The sequence below is a fragment of the Python bivittatus genome, unplaced genomic scaffold, assembly GCF_059951505.1.
Source record: "Python bivittatus isolate LINGU-HERP-01145 unplaced genomic scaffold, Pbiv_v1 ctg000670_np1212, whole genome shotgun sequence".
NCBI lineage: Eukaryota > Metazoa > Chordata > Lepidosauria > Squamata > Pythonidae > Python > Python bivittatus.
In genome coordinates, this window is record NW_028277094.1 from 11,416,347 (window position 1) to 11,434,606 (window position 18,260).

Here is an 18,260-nt window from a genome sequence, read left to right on the forward strand (position 1 = left end):
CCTTTAAATATAGGAGGAAACATGTTGGCCCTTGGACAACGTTGCCTTGTTAATGCCTACATCAGTGTTGCTCAGCCTTGGCTGCTTGAAGATGTGTGGACCAACTCCCAGAATTCCCCAGCCAGCCTTCCCTTGCTGGCTGGGGGAATTCTGGGAGTTCAAGCGGCCAAGGTTGAGAAGCACTGACTTGGATCATCTCAGTTCTGACATAAACTGTTTCTTTTCATTGCTAATAAATGGTTTAAGGATGGAGACCAGTTTCTAAGTGTTCTTTCAGCAGAAAAGAGAGGCTGAAGAAGACAGGGCTGAAAACAAAAAGAATGATTTTACCAAAACTGGAAAGCGGTGCTGACATCAGTAGCAAGTCAGTGGGTTTAGCTGTCAGCGGGGAAGGAAAACCAGCTCACGCTAAAAAAGAAACTGTGAACTTAAGTGCGTCTCAATATGGCATTCTCCAACATTTATGCGGAACACAGTTTTAAAATTTTATATGTTGCCATCTTTTTTTATTTCCATCCTTTCCGTTTTATTCTCGCTTTTCTCTTTTGCTTTTTTGCTTTTGATGTTGGAAAGAAGAGACGGAGGCACAATTTAAGTGGAGGTTGGGAGGAGTAGAAGGTGGGGGGGGCTCCGAGTGTTGTCTTTATTGCATTACGAGTGTTAGAGTTGGTTATAAAAGAAATGGCTAATCTTAAAATTATTTCTCTTTCCTTAGAAATAATCTTACGAGGGAATTCTTGGTCAGGTCTGGAGTTTGCAAACGCGCAAGCAGCAACTGTTGGGTTTGTGAGCCAGGGAGCTTTCCAAATACAGTACTAGAAATCTGTCCTCGGATTTTGCTGGTTGCAACTTGGCCCCTTTAATCAGTCCTGGCCCACGCTAAATTACCATGGTTCCTGTTCCTGGTATTTTTCCTTAGATCCTGCTTTCCTTTTTCTCCTGCCTTGTCTGACTCTTCTGTTTTTCCCTCCTGCTCCTGAAAAGGGACCCACCTGCCCCCCTTTTGGGTTTCACCCCAAAGGCTGCCTCTTGTCTTAAAGCCCCCTTCCTTCAGCTGCATCGTTCCCCACAGACCCGGTCTTCCCTCTGCCAAGCAAGAGGACGACTTTAAAGGCTATGGGAGGTCAGCTTTCGAAGTTACGTAGGGAGAATTTTGATATTGGAAGAACTGGAAATAACTACTCCTGGTGCAAACGTTGGCTTCTAGGGTTTGGGTCTTGTTTCTGTGAAATTTACTGGGTGAATAGAATTTCTGTCTGGCTGATGGATAAAGTCTTCATTTTAGCCTCTTTCTCAATTTTGGTCTCAAGAGAGAATCACAGTTCACTCAGATCTATACAACGAGAAAGCAATAGTTCCCTGGAGTTTTCCCGCGTTTTAAAAAATAATGCTTTTTCCCATCCCCAGTTTTGAATCTTGAAAGAAAGATGTTTTCCTTTTTTCCCCCCAAAGAAAAAATTTCATTGTTAGCACAGTCCTCAGCTTCCTTTCAAAATCTTACTGCTGGACATTTTTAGAAAATGCCAAGAGAATAGAAAGCATTAAAATATATAATCAATATTAAAGCCCGTGGAGGATCATTTGAAAATGTGACGCTCCGTTTCTGTCTAACTCAATTCTCCTTAAATTGCCAGATTGCTACCTAATTCCTGTATTTTTCATTCTGAATACTAATTCTTTTCTTTGGATTCTCAGCTGTTTTGATGTGTTTGTATTAACAGGTATTAAATTTGAGAGTAATTTAATGGCGCATTAATGGGATATTAGCAAAATCAGAGAGTGACAGAAGGGGTGGTCTTGTTCCCCAATTCCTGTCTCTTCTCTAAAAAAGGCCTAATTCAGATTTTGCACTTCTGATGACTGTACTGGTAAAATCACGTTATCCTATTTATGAGAAATATTTGTATATTGTCACTCTGTTGTGCATGTTGCAAAAGAGCAAAACAATCCATGCTGGAAATGAGCACCTCCACAGAAAGAGAACATTTTTACAGAAGGGGTAAAATTAGATAACGTTTGAGGAAGTTCTCCCGCAGAGACGTCCAGCCTCTGGATTTGAGTAATTAAACCCCTCGAATTCACAGGTTGACCTACAGAGAGATTTTGAAAGGGAACAATTGCTCACACTCAGATTGAAACAAGTCCTGATTATTTTCTTTAATTAAAAAAGGCATTCGTTTTCTGCCATCGGAAGCCATGAATCAGCTAGCCTTCAACCGAAAATGGAAACTTGGAGACCAAATTTTAGCAGCAAATCAAGATGAATTTTTCTCTTCCCCCTCCCTGGAGGGGGCTCTGCAGAGCCTGGAACAGAATTTGATAGTCAGAGAAGTCATAAAGGCCAGAGGAAAAACTAGGGGGGAGTTTTGCATGGTGCTGAGCTTGCTTTAAACTGTGGTTTAAATGTGGGTGTGGGGTCCTTGCCACGAGGCAGTGCAGTGCTGATCCTGATATCCTCCATATTTGGCAGCGCAACACCAAAACTCATGAGTCTGAACGTTTTCAGTACTGGGGATGAATATTTAACCATTTTCAAAAGTGTATTCTCAATTGGTTCCCGCATGCAAATGTTATAAAATATGTATTCTCGACGTGGGGAGGATGATCTCTCAAGGCAGCTTCCGACAATGTCTTCTGTCTGCTTTTCCTGCTCCAAAGCATCTTCTGATTATTTATTGATCAGCCACCTGTCTCTCGATCTCAACACCTGGCGTTTGCAAACTTGTACAAGTTCATTTGTGCATTAGATTTATATCCCACCTTTTTCTTCAGGGGGTGTTCCTAGCACTCCTCCTGTTTTGCCCCAGAACAACAACCCTGTGAGATAGGTTGGGCAGAGGGGAGGGACCCCCAAAGACCCCCAGGGAGCCTCTGGGGTTGAGGGGGATTAGTATCTGGGTCTCAGTCCTCCTAGCCCAAGACCTTAACCCAACACCACACATGTTCTCATTAAGGGAAGGCTAGCTTGTTTCCCCTGAAATCTTGGCTCAAGTTTATGTGATATATCATATCCTGACACGTGGAAGAAGTCTCTGTGAGTTTGGCATGGCTTTTTTAAAATTATATCCCCCCACCCAAAATAAAACATTTGTTGGGTGTCTTTAAAAAAAATAGCGTAGGTTCCAAAATATTTTTGAGTCAATCTATTTTGTGTATTTCTGTAATGGTATGTGAGAAAGACCTTGAGAGACGGGGCAAAGAGATGCAGCCTAGGGAATGGTGAGAAAAGAGAGGGCATAGCCCGCAGCTGTATAATGGGTGGACCTTCCCTAATTTCTCGGGCTGTAAAGGGGGGGAAAGAATTGTACTTTCAGACTTGCAAGATTCTGTTAATGTAATTCTACAGTAAAGTAGAATTAGCTTATCTGATTGTGTTTCCTGTCTGGTTTACCTGGTAAGGCCGACAATTTCTTTAAAACATGTGAAATTAACCCTTAATTTGCTTCTTTGTTCAAGCAAATTGGGTGCAACCTGGCATCTGGCATTGGGTGCAACCGTAGCTCCTAGGAAAGGCTTGATCCTATTAAATCGGCCATCTCTTCCAGCACCCATCTTAGTAGTGAGGCTAAATGCCCCAGCAGTTTTTGCCCCCTTCCCTTTGCGAATTATTCACGAATGCTAAATGATAATCAATGTTTAAAACATAGCTAATGTTAATCCAATCTGATGCAGAATTCTGGAAAATTCAAAGGACGTTGTTTGTATCTGGACTTGGATAGGATTGCTCTCCACCTATGTCCAATGACTTATTATGAATTAGTCGCAATTTTTTTAAGGGTTTTTGGGGCACCGTTGAGCATTTGCAGGAATCATGCATTGGCCAATCCTGGTAGAGATCCAGTAGACCTTCCTTAGAAAGAATTAATGGGCTGTTATTAAATATAGTGGCTTTCTATAGTTGCAGCCCTTGATAAATCAACCTTACCACCACCCCCGCCCCCCTTTTCCAAAAGAAAGTCCTATAGGGTCAATAGATTCAGAACTAATTAAGATTTCTGCAACATCTAGAGCAGTGTTTCAACTTTGGTGACTTGAAGATGGGTGGACTTCAACTCCCAGAGTTCCCCAGTCAGCAGGGCTGGCTGGGGAACTCTGGGAGTTGAAGTCCACCTATCTTCAAGTCGCCAAGGTTGAGAAACACTGCTCTGGACTTTTGCATATGAGAGAACGTTTCAGCATATACAGTGTTGATCTCCAGCACTGAGTTTGTGTGGAAGAAGGGATCTCCCCTGACATCCATTTTTTTGTCAGCCAGTTTACTCAAACAGGCCTTCCTGGGTTGGCACTCCACGCTCTCCGAGGCCTGGGGAAGACCCCCGCTCCGTGTGGTCTCCTTAAGCACCTTTGGGATTTATGGTGACAACCCGAGCAATTTGCCAGACATGCATTTTGCAGGGAAGAGTTAATAAATTCTAAGTATGAAATAAATGAACGAGGCCTCACCAATAGATAGATTCTAGTTTTAAAATATGGTTTGGCTGCATTGGACTTAAATCATTGCTGGCTGTAAATGTTGTAGATGGTGGATCTCCTGGCTCCTGGGTTGATGAAAAATTCATTATTTGCCTTTGAAGAAGCAGGCAGATGCATTTAATTTTAAAGGCCTGTTGAAGCAGAAGATTGCACACTGCCCCCAAACTGAGATATTGTAGTTGTATTTATTAAACCTGTTAGTAGGTAATTAGCAGCAATACATCTGTATGCTATCAATCCAGGACCAAAGGTGGAGAAAGAAAACAACTTTCTCCCCCAATTAAATACATTGAGACATCACCGCTGTGTGAAATACAAAGAAACTCAAAATTGTTTTTTCAGTTGCTTTGGCGCCCAATTTATGAGAACAAAAGTCTGTTCTACGACTTCATGGGGGTGGTGGGGGGGTGGTAAATCTCTTCAGCATGATTGATTGGAGATAATTGGTCGCCTAATGCTATACTATTCAAACCAGCTAGTTTTGAACTTGTAATGACTACAAATATTACTCTGGGTGCATAGACAGAAACACAGCCCTGGTTGAGTTTGGATGATGGGGCTAATTGGGGGAGGTTGCTTTGATGGATGGATGGATGGATGGATGGATGGATGGATGGATGGATGGATGGATGATGTGCTATGAAGTGGTTTTCGACTCCTAGCAGCCACATAGGTAGGTAGAGCTATGTGACAGATGTTGCTTTAACCCTCCAAATATCTGCTGGCTGCTTTTGGAGAACCTTTTTTAACTGCCCCAGACTGGTAATGGTGTTCCCACAATGCACTAACTCTGCCCATGTCCCAGTGAAGGGTGTCTTCTGAAAGCAGCCAGTGTTTGGAATGGACCATCTCTGGTCCATCACAAGGGCTGGATTTCTGCAGGTCTCCCCAGCAAAGATGAATTCACCACAATGTGAGACACAGCCCAATTTTTTGCTCTGGAACACTCTGATCTTCTTTCAGAGTTTTGAAAAGGTGATTAAGTGTTAAAAGGGGATAAGAGCATTTTATTGTCAATATTTGGAGTAGAAAAAGAAAGCATGGCTGAGGTCTTGAAGTGTTTGACGTTTCCTCGTGATGAATGTCTGGAAAACTTAGAGCAGAATTGGACTCCTTTGAGTTGCTTTGACTGGGGTGGAGGGCTGTTCTCCGTGAGCTGGGTGAAAGGAAATCGCCTTAATTTTTTAATGAAATGTCAGGTTCCTAAGAAGTTCTTCCAGTCCCATCTGGAAGGAAGAGCAGAAGTGGAGTTGTAGTTGATTGGCAGGGGAAAGGGACCAGGAAAACAAGTCCCCTGCAGTTCCACCAGCCCTCTCCGGCCACGATGTGTGAGAATGGACCATTTGCTTCATGCCTCGTTTCCTTCTTTTGGGCTGAACGTTTAAGCATTTCCTAAGGAAAAGCAAGTTTAGGGACCATTGGATAATTCCTGGAGCAGACTTTATAAAGTTTGATCAGTAAATTCAGCCTGGCATCTCAGTTTCCAAGTGTTGTGTCCCAGTATTATATCCGTCAGGATAGGTGTAATGTTGACAATATTAAATTGTTAATATATCACAGTGCCTTTCATTATATGCAGAGAATCTCCTGTAGTTTCTTTTAACCAGAAAGAGAGGAAGAGATATCTCTGATGTGACATATCTATAAAAATGCAGAGATGGCTTTTTTCATTTTAAAAAAATCTATTGCACCAGTCAAAGGTGACAGGGTTTTCTGATAATATCTAATAATAATAAATAAAAAAAAACGTAGAAAGGAACAATCCAATAAAACAGTGGAATGCATTTTTTAAACATGCAGGAAACCAGAAAAACCCTGAGCTAAAAAAGGAACAAATATTTGATCAGCCTCTGGAAAGAGATGAATTAAGACCTGAAAAGTTTTTCTGGCAGGAATGATTACCAGCCCCAGCCAGTCGAGATGCTGTGTTGCCAAGGGACCATAATCTTGTGCTTTGGTCTGGCAGTTCAACAGTGCATCAACAAAGAATCCCCATTGCACCCATTTTGTTGATTTACAGGTAGATTGTGGCACAACAAGATTGGTGTCCCTTGGTTCACGTTGGTCTTGAGTTTTATTTAGAATTGATTCCCCGGAGGCCTTTTTTTCTGCAAACTCTTCAAAGATGATCTCCTGACTCCAAACCCATTGCCTTGGGCCATGTGTTGTATTCAATTACGAGTTCTTTTTCTCTTTTTCCCCTGCACTGGAAATTGTAAAAATTAATCATGAATCTTCCTCCCACCCTTCCCTGTCCTCCCTGCTCTTGGTTGCAATGTATGTTAATTAGACATCCGAAAAGCTACATAAAGTTTAATGCGGCAGTGGCGTACGATGTTAAATTATCTCAGGCTGCATCCATTAATTAAAGAAAAGTTCTACTAGGAATGGGAATTTCTTCTTCTTCTTCTTCTTCTTATCTTTAAAAAGTTTATTGTTCTGTTCCAAAATGGCTCTCCGGGGATAGACAAGGAAGGCTGGTGAATGAATCCTAGTGCGATTATATAGGGTGGACAGGCCATGATCTTTATGATTATCTGAGCTGTCAAGTTGGGATAGCTAAACCACCTAGAAAGGGAGCGTCCGCCATGAAGCCAGGGAGAGAGCCACAGTTGAGAAGAGACTTGCAGTGGGGTGTGCTTGTGTGTTTGGACACCTCTTTCGTGGTTCAAGGCCTCCATCCCTGGTGTGGGTGCAGATCAGAGGGAACGGTTCTCCTGCAGTTCAACTGCGTAGGATAAAGATGCTGATTTACTGTGATTTGGTGAGAGGATGGTTGTGACGGGGCCAGGAAGCAAAGGGTGTTGACGTTTGCAGCACCATGGACAACTCCAGAGAAGGGCTGGAGTTGGGAAGTGGAGAGGAGGGGAAAGCTTCCCTAAGTCACGGCTTGTTGGGTTTGTGCATCAGGGTGAGCTTTAAACCACGGTTTCCAGAGCACAGCGTCTGCGTTCACATAGTTGGCTCAACCAAGACCGAAGAAAACTCGTTAGGATTGGATGTATGGCATGGATCTTACTCTCTCACTCTTCTTTGAAAACGGGAAGGGCCAAACTCCTGTCTGCAGACCGCTTTTCCTTGTTTGGGGTCAGTCCCCTTGGGCATTTTCTCCACGGTTGTGTAAGCATAGCGCTACAGAGACCCCACGTCCCCGGAGGGATTTGGAATGCTTGCTGAGTTAGCAGCCGGCTCTTTTATACCTGCATACAGCCAACCGTGCGCTGGGTTCACAAACCATGCTACATCTTGGCCTGTCTCAACATGGTTTATTGGAAAAAAAGCCTCAGTTGGCTGAGTTCACATGACGTGCTAAACCATGGACCGTTGCTTAAAGCCCAAGCTTGCTAGGCTCAAGCTACATGCTAAATCACGGACACCAACCAACCAGCCTCGTTTTACCCCAATGTACAAGTCTCATTGGGTATAAAAACTTGGCATCCCACTGGTGGGTTTTGGTCCTCTGCCATCCAGAGCTCTAGCTTGGGGCTGCGGCAATTTTGGGGTTGGTCTCTTTCTTTCTCCAAGCAGAAATCAGCCAGCTTCCTGTCTGAGGTGTGATATTTCAGTGATTGTTGTACTTCCCTGACTTGCTGTTTTTTTCCTTCTTATTATTGGTTGCTTATTTGGTTAGGTTTTATGATGTGTTTTTAAACTCTGTAGGTTGTGTTGAGTTGCGTTGTGATTATGTGGCTAATACTAATAAAAATAATAATAAATCCTCCTCCTCATTACCTCGACGGGAGAAGCAGCAGAAGGCTTAAAGTGCCTGATGCAGAATCAACTTTATTTTAACGCGTGATATGCTTGAGTTTAACGGCAACCTTCGTTAAAAGGTGCTGGGAACTCCAGGCCCTACTCTTTTAACCTTGCTAAGTGACTTAATTTTCAGCTCTGTCTTCCTGCAGGGACCCTGTGATATAAATGCCTGTAACTCAGTCTCTGTTTGGATCGAACGTGAGCTGGGAGCAGGAAGGGGAGCATCAACACCTCTGGGCTTTCAAAATTAAATTTTTCATGGGAATCGCTTTCAGGTGCTCTGTGCCCGTTTCCCCGCTGTGCTCACGTCCTCTGGCTGGCGCCGTTGAAAGCGTCGCTGCCGAGCGGGGTTCGTGACCTGCAAACTGCCGAGCTGCTGGTTAAGTTTCCGCCCCTTTATTAATGCTGCCCTCGAGGTTTGGGAGCCCAAAGTGGGGTGACTCTTTAGCAGTCAAAGAAGATCTAAGGCTGGCCTGTCACGATCCCCCTCTTCTTTCCCTTTCGCTGTGCTAATTCACAGGCTGGCGGGGAGGAAGGAGCTCCCGGATCACCGGAGCAGCGCAGGGCTCGGCCACGGAGCAGGGATGGCCGGCTGGGGACCAAATTAGTGGGAAATGTCGGTGTCTGTTCCCTCTGCCCAGGGCCTGCGGGGCGCTCCGGAGAGAGAAAGAGGATCCATGCGCCTGGGCGTTGTTCTCCTGAATCTGCCGAGCTTTTTATTTCTTCCTGCCAGAAAACCCCCCATAATAAGGCTGGAAAGACTGGTCTGTTGGGGAAGGGGGCACCAGTCTGGATGTGAAGGAAAATACAGGGAGTCCCCGGGTTAAGAACGGAGCCTCTTGTAGCAAAATTTGAGTTAAAGACACAATGGTTAGAGTTCATTACACGATACTACTTATACCAGTGTTCCTCAACCTTGGCAACTTTAAGATGTGTGGACTTCAACTCCCAGAATTCCCCAGCCAGCTTTGCTGGCTGGGGAATTCTGGGAGTTGAAGTCCACACATCTTAAAGTTGCCAAGGTTGAGAAACACTGACTTATACAGTGTTATACAATAATACTGTTCTGGCTTACATATAAATTCGACTTAAGGGCAGACCTTGAGAACGGAACTCTGTTCTTAAACTGGGGAGTTCCTGTATTCTTTGAATGAAGCTTAACATCTGGTGGTCCCACAGCAGCCTCCTTTGCCTGGCAGCAGAATTTACTCAGTTAACTGTGCTTGGCAGGTTCTGGGTGGCAAGCATCAAATTCAAAAGCAAACATGAAAGCAGATGCTAATGATATACTGTAACTGATTTACTACAGCCTTCTTCCAAAAAGTTTTTTTTTAATTTCTCAGTCTAATCTACAGCTGGGCTTTCCTTGGGTGTCCCATCCAAGGGTCAGCCGAGCCAAGCCCCACTTGGCTGTTGGAGATCAAGTAAGCTGGCCGGATGGCTGAATCTGGGGTTCCGCATTTAGTTTACGGTTGTAAGCGCAAGGACCGGTTGTAAGCCACTTTTTTCAGCACCGTCGTAACTTCAAACAGTCATTAAACAAATGGTCGTAAGTCAAGGACTACCTTTATTGTATACTCATTCCTTATTTTCTTTCAAAGGTGCTTGCTACAGGCTCTGAAATTGACCCCATCAGAAACCCAGTTGAATCCTTGCTGCTCCTGTTGTGATTGTCTTGCCTGCTTACTAACCACCTTCTCCCTTCCCTTTCTGTTTTTCAGAAGCCTTTGAAATGGTAGTGCGGCACGCCAGGAACTACACCAACTCAATGTTCAGGAATTACTACCGCCATGTGGCTGCCAGAACTTTTAAATTGGTGGGGGAATTCTTTACCGACATCTCCTTGTCCATCTTGGGTTCGGATATCAACGTCAATGACATGGTGGATGAGCTCTTTGACAGCTTGTTCCCCTTGATCTACCCGCCCGTGATTAATCCAGGAGCCCCCGATCCTCCCGTTGAGACCACGGAGTGTCTGCGGCTAGCCCGGCGAGACTTAAAGGCTTTTGGCCCCTTCCCCAAAATCATGATGACCCAGGTGTCCAAGTCCCTACAGGTGACTCGGGTCTTCCTCCAGGCACTCAACCTTGGCATTGAAGTGGTCAACACCACCGATCATTTGAGGTTCAGCAAGGATTGTGGACGGGCGCTCCTGAAGATGTGGTACTGCCCCCAGTGCCAGGACCTCCTTACAGTCAAGCCGTGCGCAGGATTCTGTGGTGGTGTGTTGCAAGGATGCTTGGCCAGCGTGGTGGAAATCGACAGTTACTGGCGGGAATACCTCCGCTCCCTGGAAGGAATGGTGAAGGGCATGAAGGGCACCTACGACATCGAACACGTTCTCCTCAACCTCTTCTCTTTGGTTCAGGACGCAATCGCTTACATGCGGAAGAATGCTGGGAAGTTGGCCACAACTGTGAGTTCTCCTTTTACTGGAGTGATTTGCTAGTGCATGGGGTGCTGGGGGTACGTTGGTAGTGTTACAGGAAAGTCCCCCCTAACAAAGAAAGGAACATGCCTTCTCTCACGGGGAGAGAAAGTTGATGGACCATTTATAACACATAGAGCCAATGGTTGATGCTTGGCTGATGGGGTTCCATAAAGACATGTCACAGGAGACATTTTGGGACTTGTTTAACCAGCAACTCTGTCCTTGTGAAGAGGACTTGGAAGGAGCTGAGATCGTATTGTAGGCCATGGTATGGCGGGGTTATGGACAGTAAAAGGTTCCTGGTCTTTCTCTACCTGCTGTGATTTTAAGATGATTGTGTGATCATTGTGGCCAGGCACAAGACATCCTGCTCCATGTTGGTGTGTAATTGGGCAAGAAGCTGGGGAGTTTTGTTTGGGTGGTGGTGGAGGGAAGGGAAGCAGGGGAGGACCCCGAGCAAGTGGCAAATGTAACCCTTCCTATAAACCAGTGGTTCTCAAACTTGGCAACCTTAAGACATGTGGACTTCAACTCCCAGAATTCAAGCATGGCTGGCTTGGGAATTCTGGGAGTTGAAGTCCACATGTCTTAAGGTTGCCAAGTTTGAGAAACGCGGCTGTGAACTAAATGAAGCCATGAAATGGGATGAAGAATTTCTGCCGTAGCAGAGCCCTCTAATTGCAAGGCATGCGCTGCCTTTGGGTGGGGGGAGAAGGAGAGAGGGAAAGGCAGGTGATTTTAAGCAAATGGCTTTTCTGTTCTGGGGTTAATAACTCGTGAACAATTTACTGGTACATTAAAGGTAAACAAAGATTCAAATGGATAACCAGGGGAGACTCTTGATTAAGACGCTGCTAAAGAAAAGTGTCAGGTGCTTCATTGTTCCTCGCCGCCACAAAGCGTTGCAAAACCACGCCAGCAAGAAACCCTCCTTCCAGCAGCTGTAAGGAGAAGGAGGAAACAGGGAAGGAGAAGCTCGGATCTATTTTGGTAGCAATGACTCCGAGGCAATTTATGGTAAGAGTAGGTTGGGTAGGAAGCCTAATAAATAATCATGGTGTGAGATGAAATCCGTTCCGTTGGTACCCAAAGAACAGAGACGCTGTGCTGTTGGGAGACTCGTCTGTTAGCATCTCGAGGAGACGAAAGGCGGGTGTGCGCAGGGTGCAAGGGGCTTCCCGCGCATCGGGACATCCTTGTGGGAATGACGTGCATTAGATCGTGCAGGTGCAATGCGCTTTTGTATGCGGGCGCCCAAGGTGAATGTGAACTTGGGCGCAGACCCAAGTCCGGTTGGGGGAGGAGACACCCCAAACTGATAAGAAGCTGTTTCCAGATATCAGCTGCCTTATTTTCCTCCTGAATTTTGTGTCCTTGAGCGCTCTCCCTTAATTAGGCATCTGATCTCTAATAATTCTTACACCTGGTTATCTTTCGGGTTCGGCTGTTTTACGCAAAGATGTGGCAACAGGGGCATTCCTCAGTCTATTCTTCTCAATCTGGTGCCCTCCGAGGGCACAGGGCAGTGCCACCTCCAAGACGGTTGCAGATGAGGGCTCACACGATGCTCCTCCAAACTGGAAAAAAAATTCCTCGCACTTAGAAAACAAGCATGCCAGGAAAACGGCTCTTGGCTAGCCACGTACTTTCCCACGTTCAGGGATTACTTTGTGCAGGAACATATTCAGACATCTGCTTCCCAAAGCCCAGACACAGATTTGTTCTTGTAAGTAAGAAAGCCTAATTCAGTAAGTTGGCTGATCTCTGGCATTTCTCCTCAAAAACTTTGGCAGCCCTGGATGATTAGCGATTGCGGTCAAAAGGTCCTCTGACGTTAAGGCTGCAGACGAAATACACAACCACACAAGTGGTAGTTTTAACACCTCCTGCACCTCGGGATCAACCAGGAGATGAGAAATCAGGTTTAGAAATTTTCCACAATTTTTGCGGGCAGAGAAAGTAGGGAGATGATTTGTTGCATTCTTTGAAAGTTGTTTTAGGGGTTTGAAGAAATGGCAGTTCTGAGAATCTTCTCTTTTTAACATTGCTGGGCTGCAAATTGCTTGCAGGTGATTCTGTCTTTTGCAAAATGTTATCCCTGTGCTCAGACAGGTGGAGAGACTTGGAGGAGATGTGAAAAAAACTAAAAATGTTTTCACCTTGAAAAATATCCATTCGGGCTGCGGGCGGGTGCTGAAAGAAGGCTGCTGCCAGGACAAACGGTGCCTTTCTGATCTCCATCTCTCCCTCCGGAGGTCCCAAAGGAGTGCGATGTGCTTTGGGAAAGCTGGCAAGTTGCAATTTCAGCTTTGCTTTTCCCTGACTTTCCATCAATCCAGTGCAGAGTAAGAGCATGGCAGTGCTGGAAGCATTGCCCTCACTCTGAACTGGCTGTTTAAATTCTTGCTGGAAATTGGCTTTTATATAGTTCCTCTGACTGCGTAGGTCACAGTGACACTGTGGTCAGAAACATGATTGCAGAGGCCTGCCTGTGTAGCTGAACATATCTGAGCTTTAACAAATGCTTCACTGTACTGGTTAACCGCATCAACGGTGGATGAGTAGGTTCTGCAGTCTGGAAGAAATGCCTAATTGCTGAGAATTGTTATTATAGGACATGACCTTTTCTCTAAATCATTTTTATTGCCGTTAACGAGATATCTTTCTGTAATGGACATTGATGTTTTCTATGGTTCATGGCTGGGATATTTCCTAATGGGGCCTCATCTTAAAAGACAGTCTTTATTTGTACGTTTATTATGCTTTTAAATATCTAAGTAATTCAAATTCCCTAGGTAGTCCAGAAGTAAAACAGAAATATAAGTGCAAACAATAAATATGAGCTTCAGAAATTCTGACATCGAAAGGGGGGAGGTAGAAATGCAACACCCCAAATCAAAGCGAAAGCAGAGAAAGAAGATAAGAAGAAAATCAACAGGAACGAATAAGGTTCTTAAAATTGCCACTTTGTGGGTTAAATGGGGTACCTGGAGATGAATCTGAGCTTGTGGATCTAAGAGACCAGGTGGGCAAGACCAAGGGACGAGCCATTTGGTGCATTAGCGGGTAAAATCAGAATTTTAAATCTGAGCCTGGAAACAGATTGGCAACTGGTACAGATGGCGGCAGGCTGGAATAAGAGGTTACTCAACCAGTTCAGCCCCGTCTTCTCAAGGGTGAGAAGAGGAATCTATAGGAGACCCAAAGACACAAGTGTGACATTGATCATGGCATTGTGCCAGCCCATTTAGAGGAGAAAAGCCCATGCCTTAGATCAGTGTTTCTCAACCTTGGCAACTTTAAGATGTGTGGACTTCATCTCCCAGAATTCCTCCAGCCAGCAAGCTGGCTGGAGGAATTCTGGGAATTGAAGTTTACACATCTTAAAATTGCCGAGGTTGAGAAACACTGCTTTAGAAGACAAACACTATTTATGGTGTGAACTGATCCTAACGGGTGTGTGTGTGCTGTTTTATATTGGTTGAAAGTATATTTAGGAGAGATTTAATCTGATAGCGCATCCTTCTTCTGCAGTTTAAAGAGACCTAGATAAGAGCTGAAAATTCACACGCCCCATTCATATCCTAGACTTTGGAAGGGGGCAATAGACCATCACTTTTGGGGTTTAATTTTGACAGGGCCCTAGGAAGGTGACTTTTGTGCCCATGTACAAGTTGGCCCTCCAAGGGAGATTAAAGTGAGAGGGCATTTTTTTATCCCAGTCTTCCAGCCAAACACTTGTAATTTGATGGATCTCTCTGGGTTGTTATCATCTTCCTGGCCCGGCTCCAGAGGAGGATCTTGATAGGAATGTAAATCTAAACATGATGGGAGCCTTTACAAGGATGCTTCCATCCTTTCCAAAATTGTGATTACTTCTACCAACTGTTAATTAAATGGCCAGCGTTCTTGTTATGCAGAACTAGAGCGGCGTTTTATAAATATGTACACTTGCTGTTAAGTTGCTAATAGGGAGGAAGGGAAGGAGAAAGAGGCCTCATTAAGGAGATTGGGTAGTCTCAGCGCTGTCCTCCATCCTCTGCTCTGGTTTTATGAGCAGCAACTTGTACCGGGCCTTATTAAAGTCATTGCGGGACAAGTTAATGCTCCGTTTCCAAGAATATTGCTCTTGACTACAACGACAGGGATCAGAAGCCCAGCGCGGTAGCTAATTGTGCAAATCACCTTAGAAAAAGCTTCCCTCTTGCAGATCTAATGGCTTGCTTCTCCCCAGACAGCTCGGTGAATCTTTTTCATTCTTGTGAAAGTCCTCTTTGCATCATGGAAGCAACGGGTTTGGAATGCAGGTAGTCCTCGACTTACAACCATTCAAAGTTATGACGGCACTGAAAAAGTGAGTTACGGCCAGCCCTCAACTTATGACTGTTGCAGCTTCCCCGCAGCGTGATCAAAATTCGGGCACTTGGCAACCAGCATGTATTTACGATGGTTGCAGTATCCTGGGGGTCACGTGATCGCCATTTGCGACCTTCCCAGGGGGCTTCCGACAAGCAACGTCAATGGGGGAAGTTGGATTTGTTTAACAACCTCAGCAAAAAAAGTCATAAAATCAGGTGTAACTCACTTAATGACTGCATCGCTTAGCGATGGAAGTTCCGGTCCAATTGTGGTCGTAAGTCAAGAACTACCTGTAAGGCTTTTGAAACTCTGCAGTTGAATTTTAGTTAGCTCCAGACAGAAAAAATTATCCTGCATTTCTGTGCTACTAATTGTTGTGGAGGAAGAGAGTTTCTGGTGGAAGAGAGTTTCTGCCTCTGTAAGGACTTTCAGAAGTACAGCACTTCTGTAACCCTTTTGTGAAGTTCTCCTTACTTGGCTGTGAGGCAGCCAAGGGATAGGGGTGAGCCCTCCGTCTTTCCTTCACAAACTCTGTTCAGTTGTGTACAGCCTCTCTGGCTTCCCCCATTTCCCACACAGTGGTGTCAAGTGGGAGGAAGTAGGGAGGATCACTGTCTGTCCCCTCCCGCAAGAAAGTCGCCTCCAAAGCCCCTCCAAAGGACTTCTCAAGAGATTTCCAGCACCCGGAGATCGAGGTAGAAAAAGAGAAGCCTCTCTTGCAGGAACAGGAACCCCTTGAGAAATTGTGAGGTTCATTATAGCCCATGATTGCATGTTTTGGTTGCAATCTTTCCAAATGTTTGCACTGATTGGGTTGGGCCAGTTGTTTAACAAGGAAAGCGGCTATTTCATCTTTCTCGCTATTAATCCATTACACCCCTGCTAATGAAGAGCTTCCTTTGATTTGTTCAAGAAAAAGAATTTGGGCTTGGCCACCTTAGTTACATCAGAGTAGCGCAAGGCTTGGTCCTTTCCAGTTGCCCACAGCTGTTTGCAGAGGTTGGAGAGCCCCCTTAGAAGCAGTTTGCGCCGGGCCACCCTTCACCCCCCCTTCTCTTCCCAGTTGTGCAGGAGGGCCCAGATTGCATCTTCAGCTCTCATCCTGCCAAGACTTTCCACTCAGGGTCTTTTGCAGCCTTGCCTGAAGGAGGAAGCAAGCCTAGGATTTTTAGCGCGCAAAGCTCTTCCAGAAAATGCGCTTTTGCTCGGCTTGTATTCCTCAATTCTGCATGGAGATTCGCGGGGATGTTCAGCATCCGTGGCTGATGCGCACCTGGAATTCTACATCTCCCCTCACGTTGACGCACTTTTCGGTGACTTTTATGTTGCCAACCTTGACTTTTAAGATGTTCTGCAAAGGTTTGTTCCTCTTCTAGACTTAGCCTTCTAAAATTTCCTGCTCCCCCTCGGGAGCAACGTCACCTGCTTTGCCCAACAAGGTGGCTTGTCTCCTTCCTTGAACTCAGCCAGCCCTCTTTCAAGCCATCATCGTGGGTGGTGGAACTGTCAGATGTTCACCAAGAAGCGCATGGGAAGGCAAACAGCCTGGCCAGGCCCAGGATGGCAGGATGACAGTTCCTACAGCCATGCGCAGTTGGGTTGGAGACGGGAGACGAACCCTTCTCCATCTTTGCGGAATCTGAACCAGGAAGGAGGGGGAGATCCTGCTGGCTTCCTTTCCTCTCCAGCCCCTGAGTGTCTATGCCCACAAGCGAGCAGGGGGTCAGTTTCCAACCTACATTCTGCACCACATCTTGCTACCACATTTATATTCTAAGGAGGTGCATTTGGGGCCAGACACAATCTCGAAATAAAAATTACATACAGGCAGTTGCTTTGCTTTGCAATATGCTGGTTCCCCGGGGCCCTGAGGAGTCATACCTGGGAAATAGCCTTATTCTACCAGTTTCCACACTTTGGGGTTTATCCTAATGGCACATCTGTTCTCATTCTTTGTTTTTTAAAATGGCCTTTTCTAACTTAATGTATTGGATATGTTGTAAGCCACCCACAGCCTTTCAAATCAAATCAATAAGTTTCTTTATTTAATAACATTCCTGACTCATTGGCTGAGAACTTTTGTACATTTCCTAAGCTTAGTAACCCTTCTCTCTCTCTCTCTTACTTCTGGCACCAAATTACTTAATAGATTTTTTTATTTCCCTAGATATGTTGTTTGGGAGTATTGCCACCCTGCTGAAGTTCCCTTGGCATCTGTACGGCGTTGGTGGTCTCACTATCTTGGTTAAAAGCACGTTTTCCCGGAAGACGTGTGAACTGAAGTGATAGAAACGGTGTTATTTAAAGTGTTTATGTTTTGTTGCCTTTACACATTTTGGGGGTGAATTATTAAAGCTGTCACAATATTGAAACACCTCCAGGGCATGAAATACATCTTTTTTTCACGCTGCTGGTGAGGTCATATCAGGAAGGTTTAGATTTAAACCATTACCTTTATATAATTTTTCTAATTTGTTACCTTGAACGCAAAGGCATCACAGATTTTCAAAACATCGTTTCAGAGCTACTCTAACCCAGCTGGAAGAATTGCATATATTAGTGTGAATTTACATTCCAGATGCCACCTGTAACCAGGGTTTTGCTTAACCACGGTTTATGGAACCATGCTTTTAAGTCCACGATGCGTGATAAAATGACCCTTCATGTTTTCCACGTTTCCAACGTAAATTTGAAGCACCTTTATACATCCTAGGTCATTTTTCCGGTGTCATATACATCACTTGGGGAAAGTTCTCTTTTAAGTGATCACACCATGTAAATTTCAGCCCTTTCAACCACATTTTCTCCCATCGGTCCATCTGTATATTATAACCAAAATTCTTGGCCCCGTTTATCCTACACTCTTCACCTTGTTCGTCTTCCATTTCAGGTTTCAATAAAAGCGTATACATTTTAGCAATCGCGTGTTCTTATTTTCTTATTTTCTGTTGTATGTCTTTGGCTGCCCACCATTCCCAGCCTGACCCCCCCCCAGGAGGAGTTTGCTTCAGGGGTTTCCTGGGGATGTCACGGAGGGGCAGAGAGCCACGGGGGCTGCAGAGGCTCTAGAAAGAGTGCGCAATGAACATGCGCGGGCATGCAGACACAAGCGCCCTTCTGTAGACCCCGTTGCCCTGCCTGGCCCTGATTCAGGAGGGGCTCCTTCTGCCTGGTTCTTTAAATTGCACTCATGATCTTCCCATTTCAAGAGAGGCGGAAGCAGGGGCCTTAGAAGCAAATG

General features: G+C 45.1%; 1 protein-coding gene across 1 annotated transcript in view; it reads left to right on the forward strand.

Moving 5' to 3' along the window:
* The window catches only part of GPC3 (glypican 3), a 105,788-nt gene that overhangs the window by 42,925 nt on the left and 44,603 nt on the right, over positions 1–18,260 (forward strand). The window contains exon 3 of the mRNA XM_088151700.1: positions 9,951–10,645. Within this exon, the coding sequence (XP_088007826.1) occupies positions 9,951–10,645 (695 nt within the window). The remainder of the gene's footprint in view (positions 1–9,950; positions 10,646–18,260) is intronic.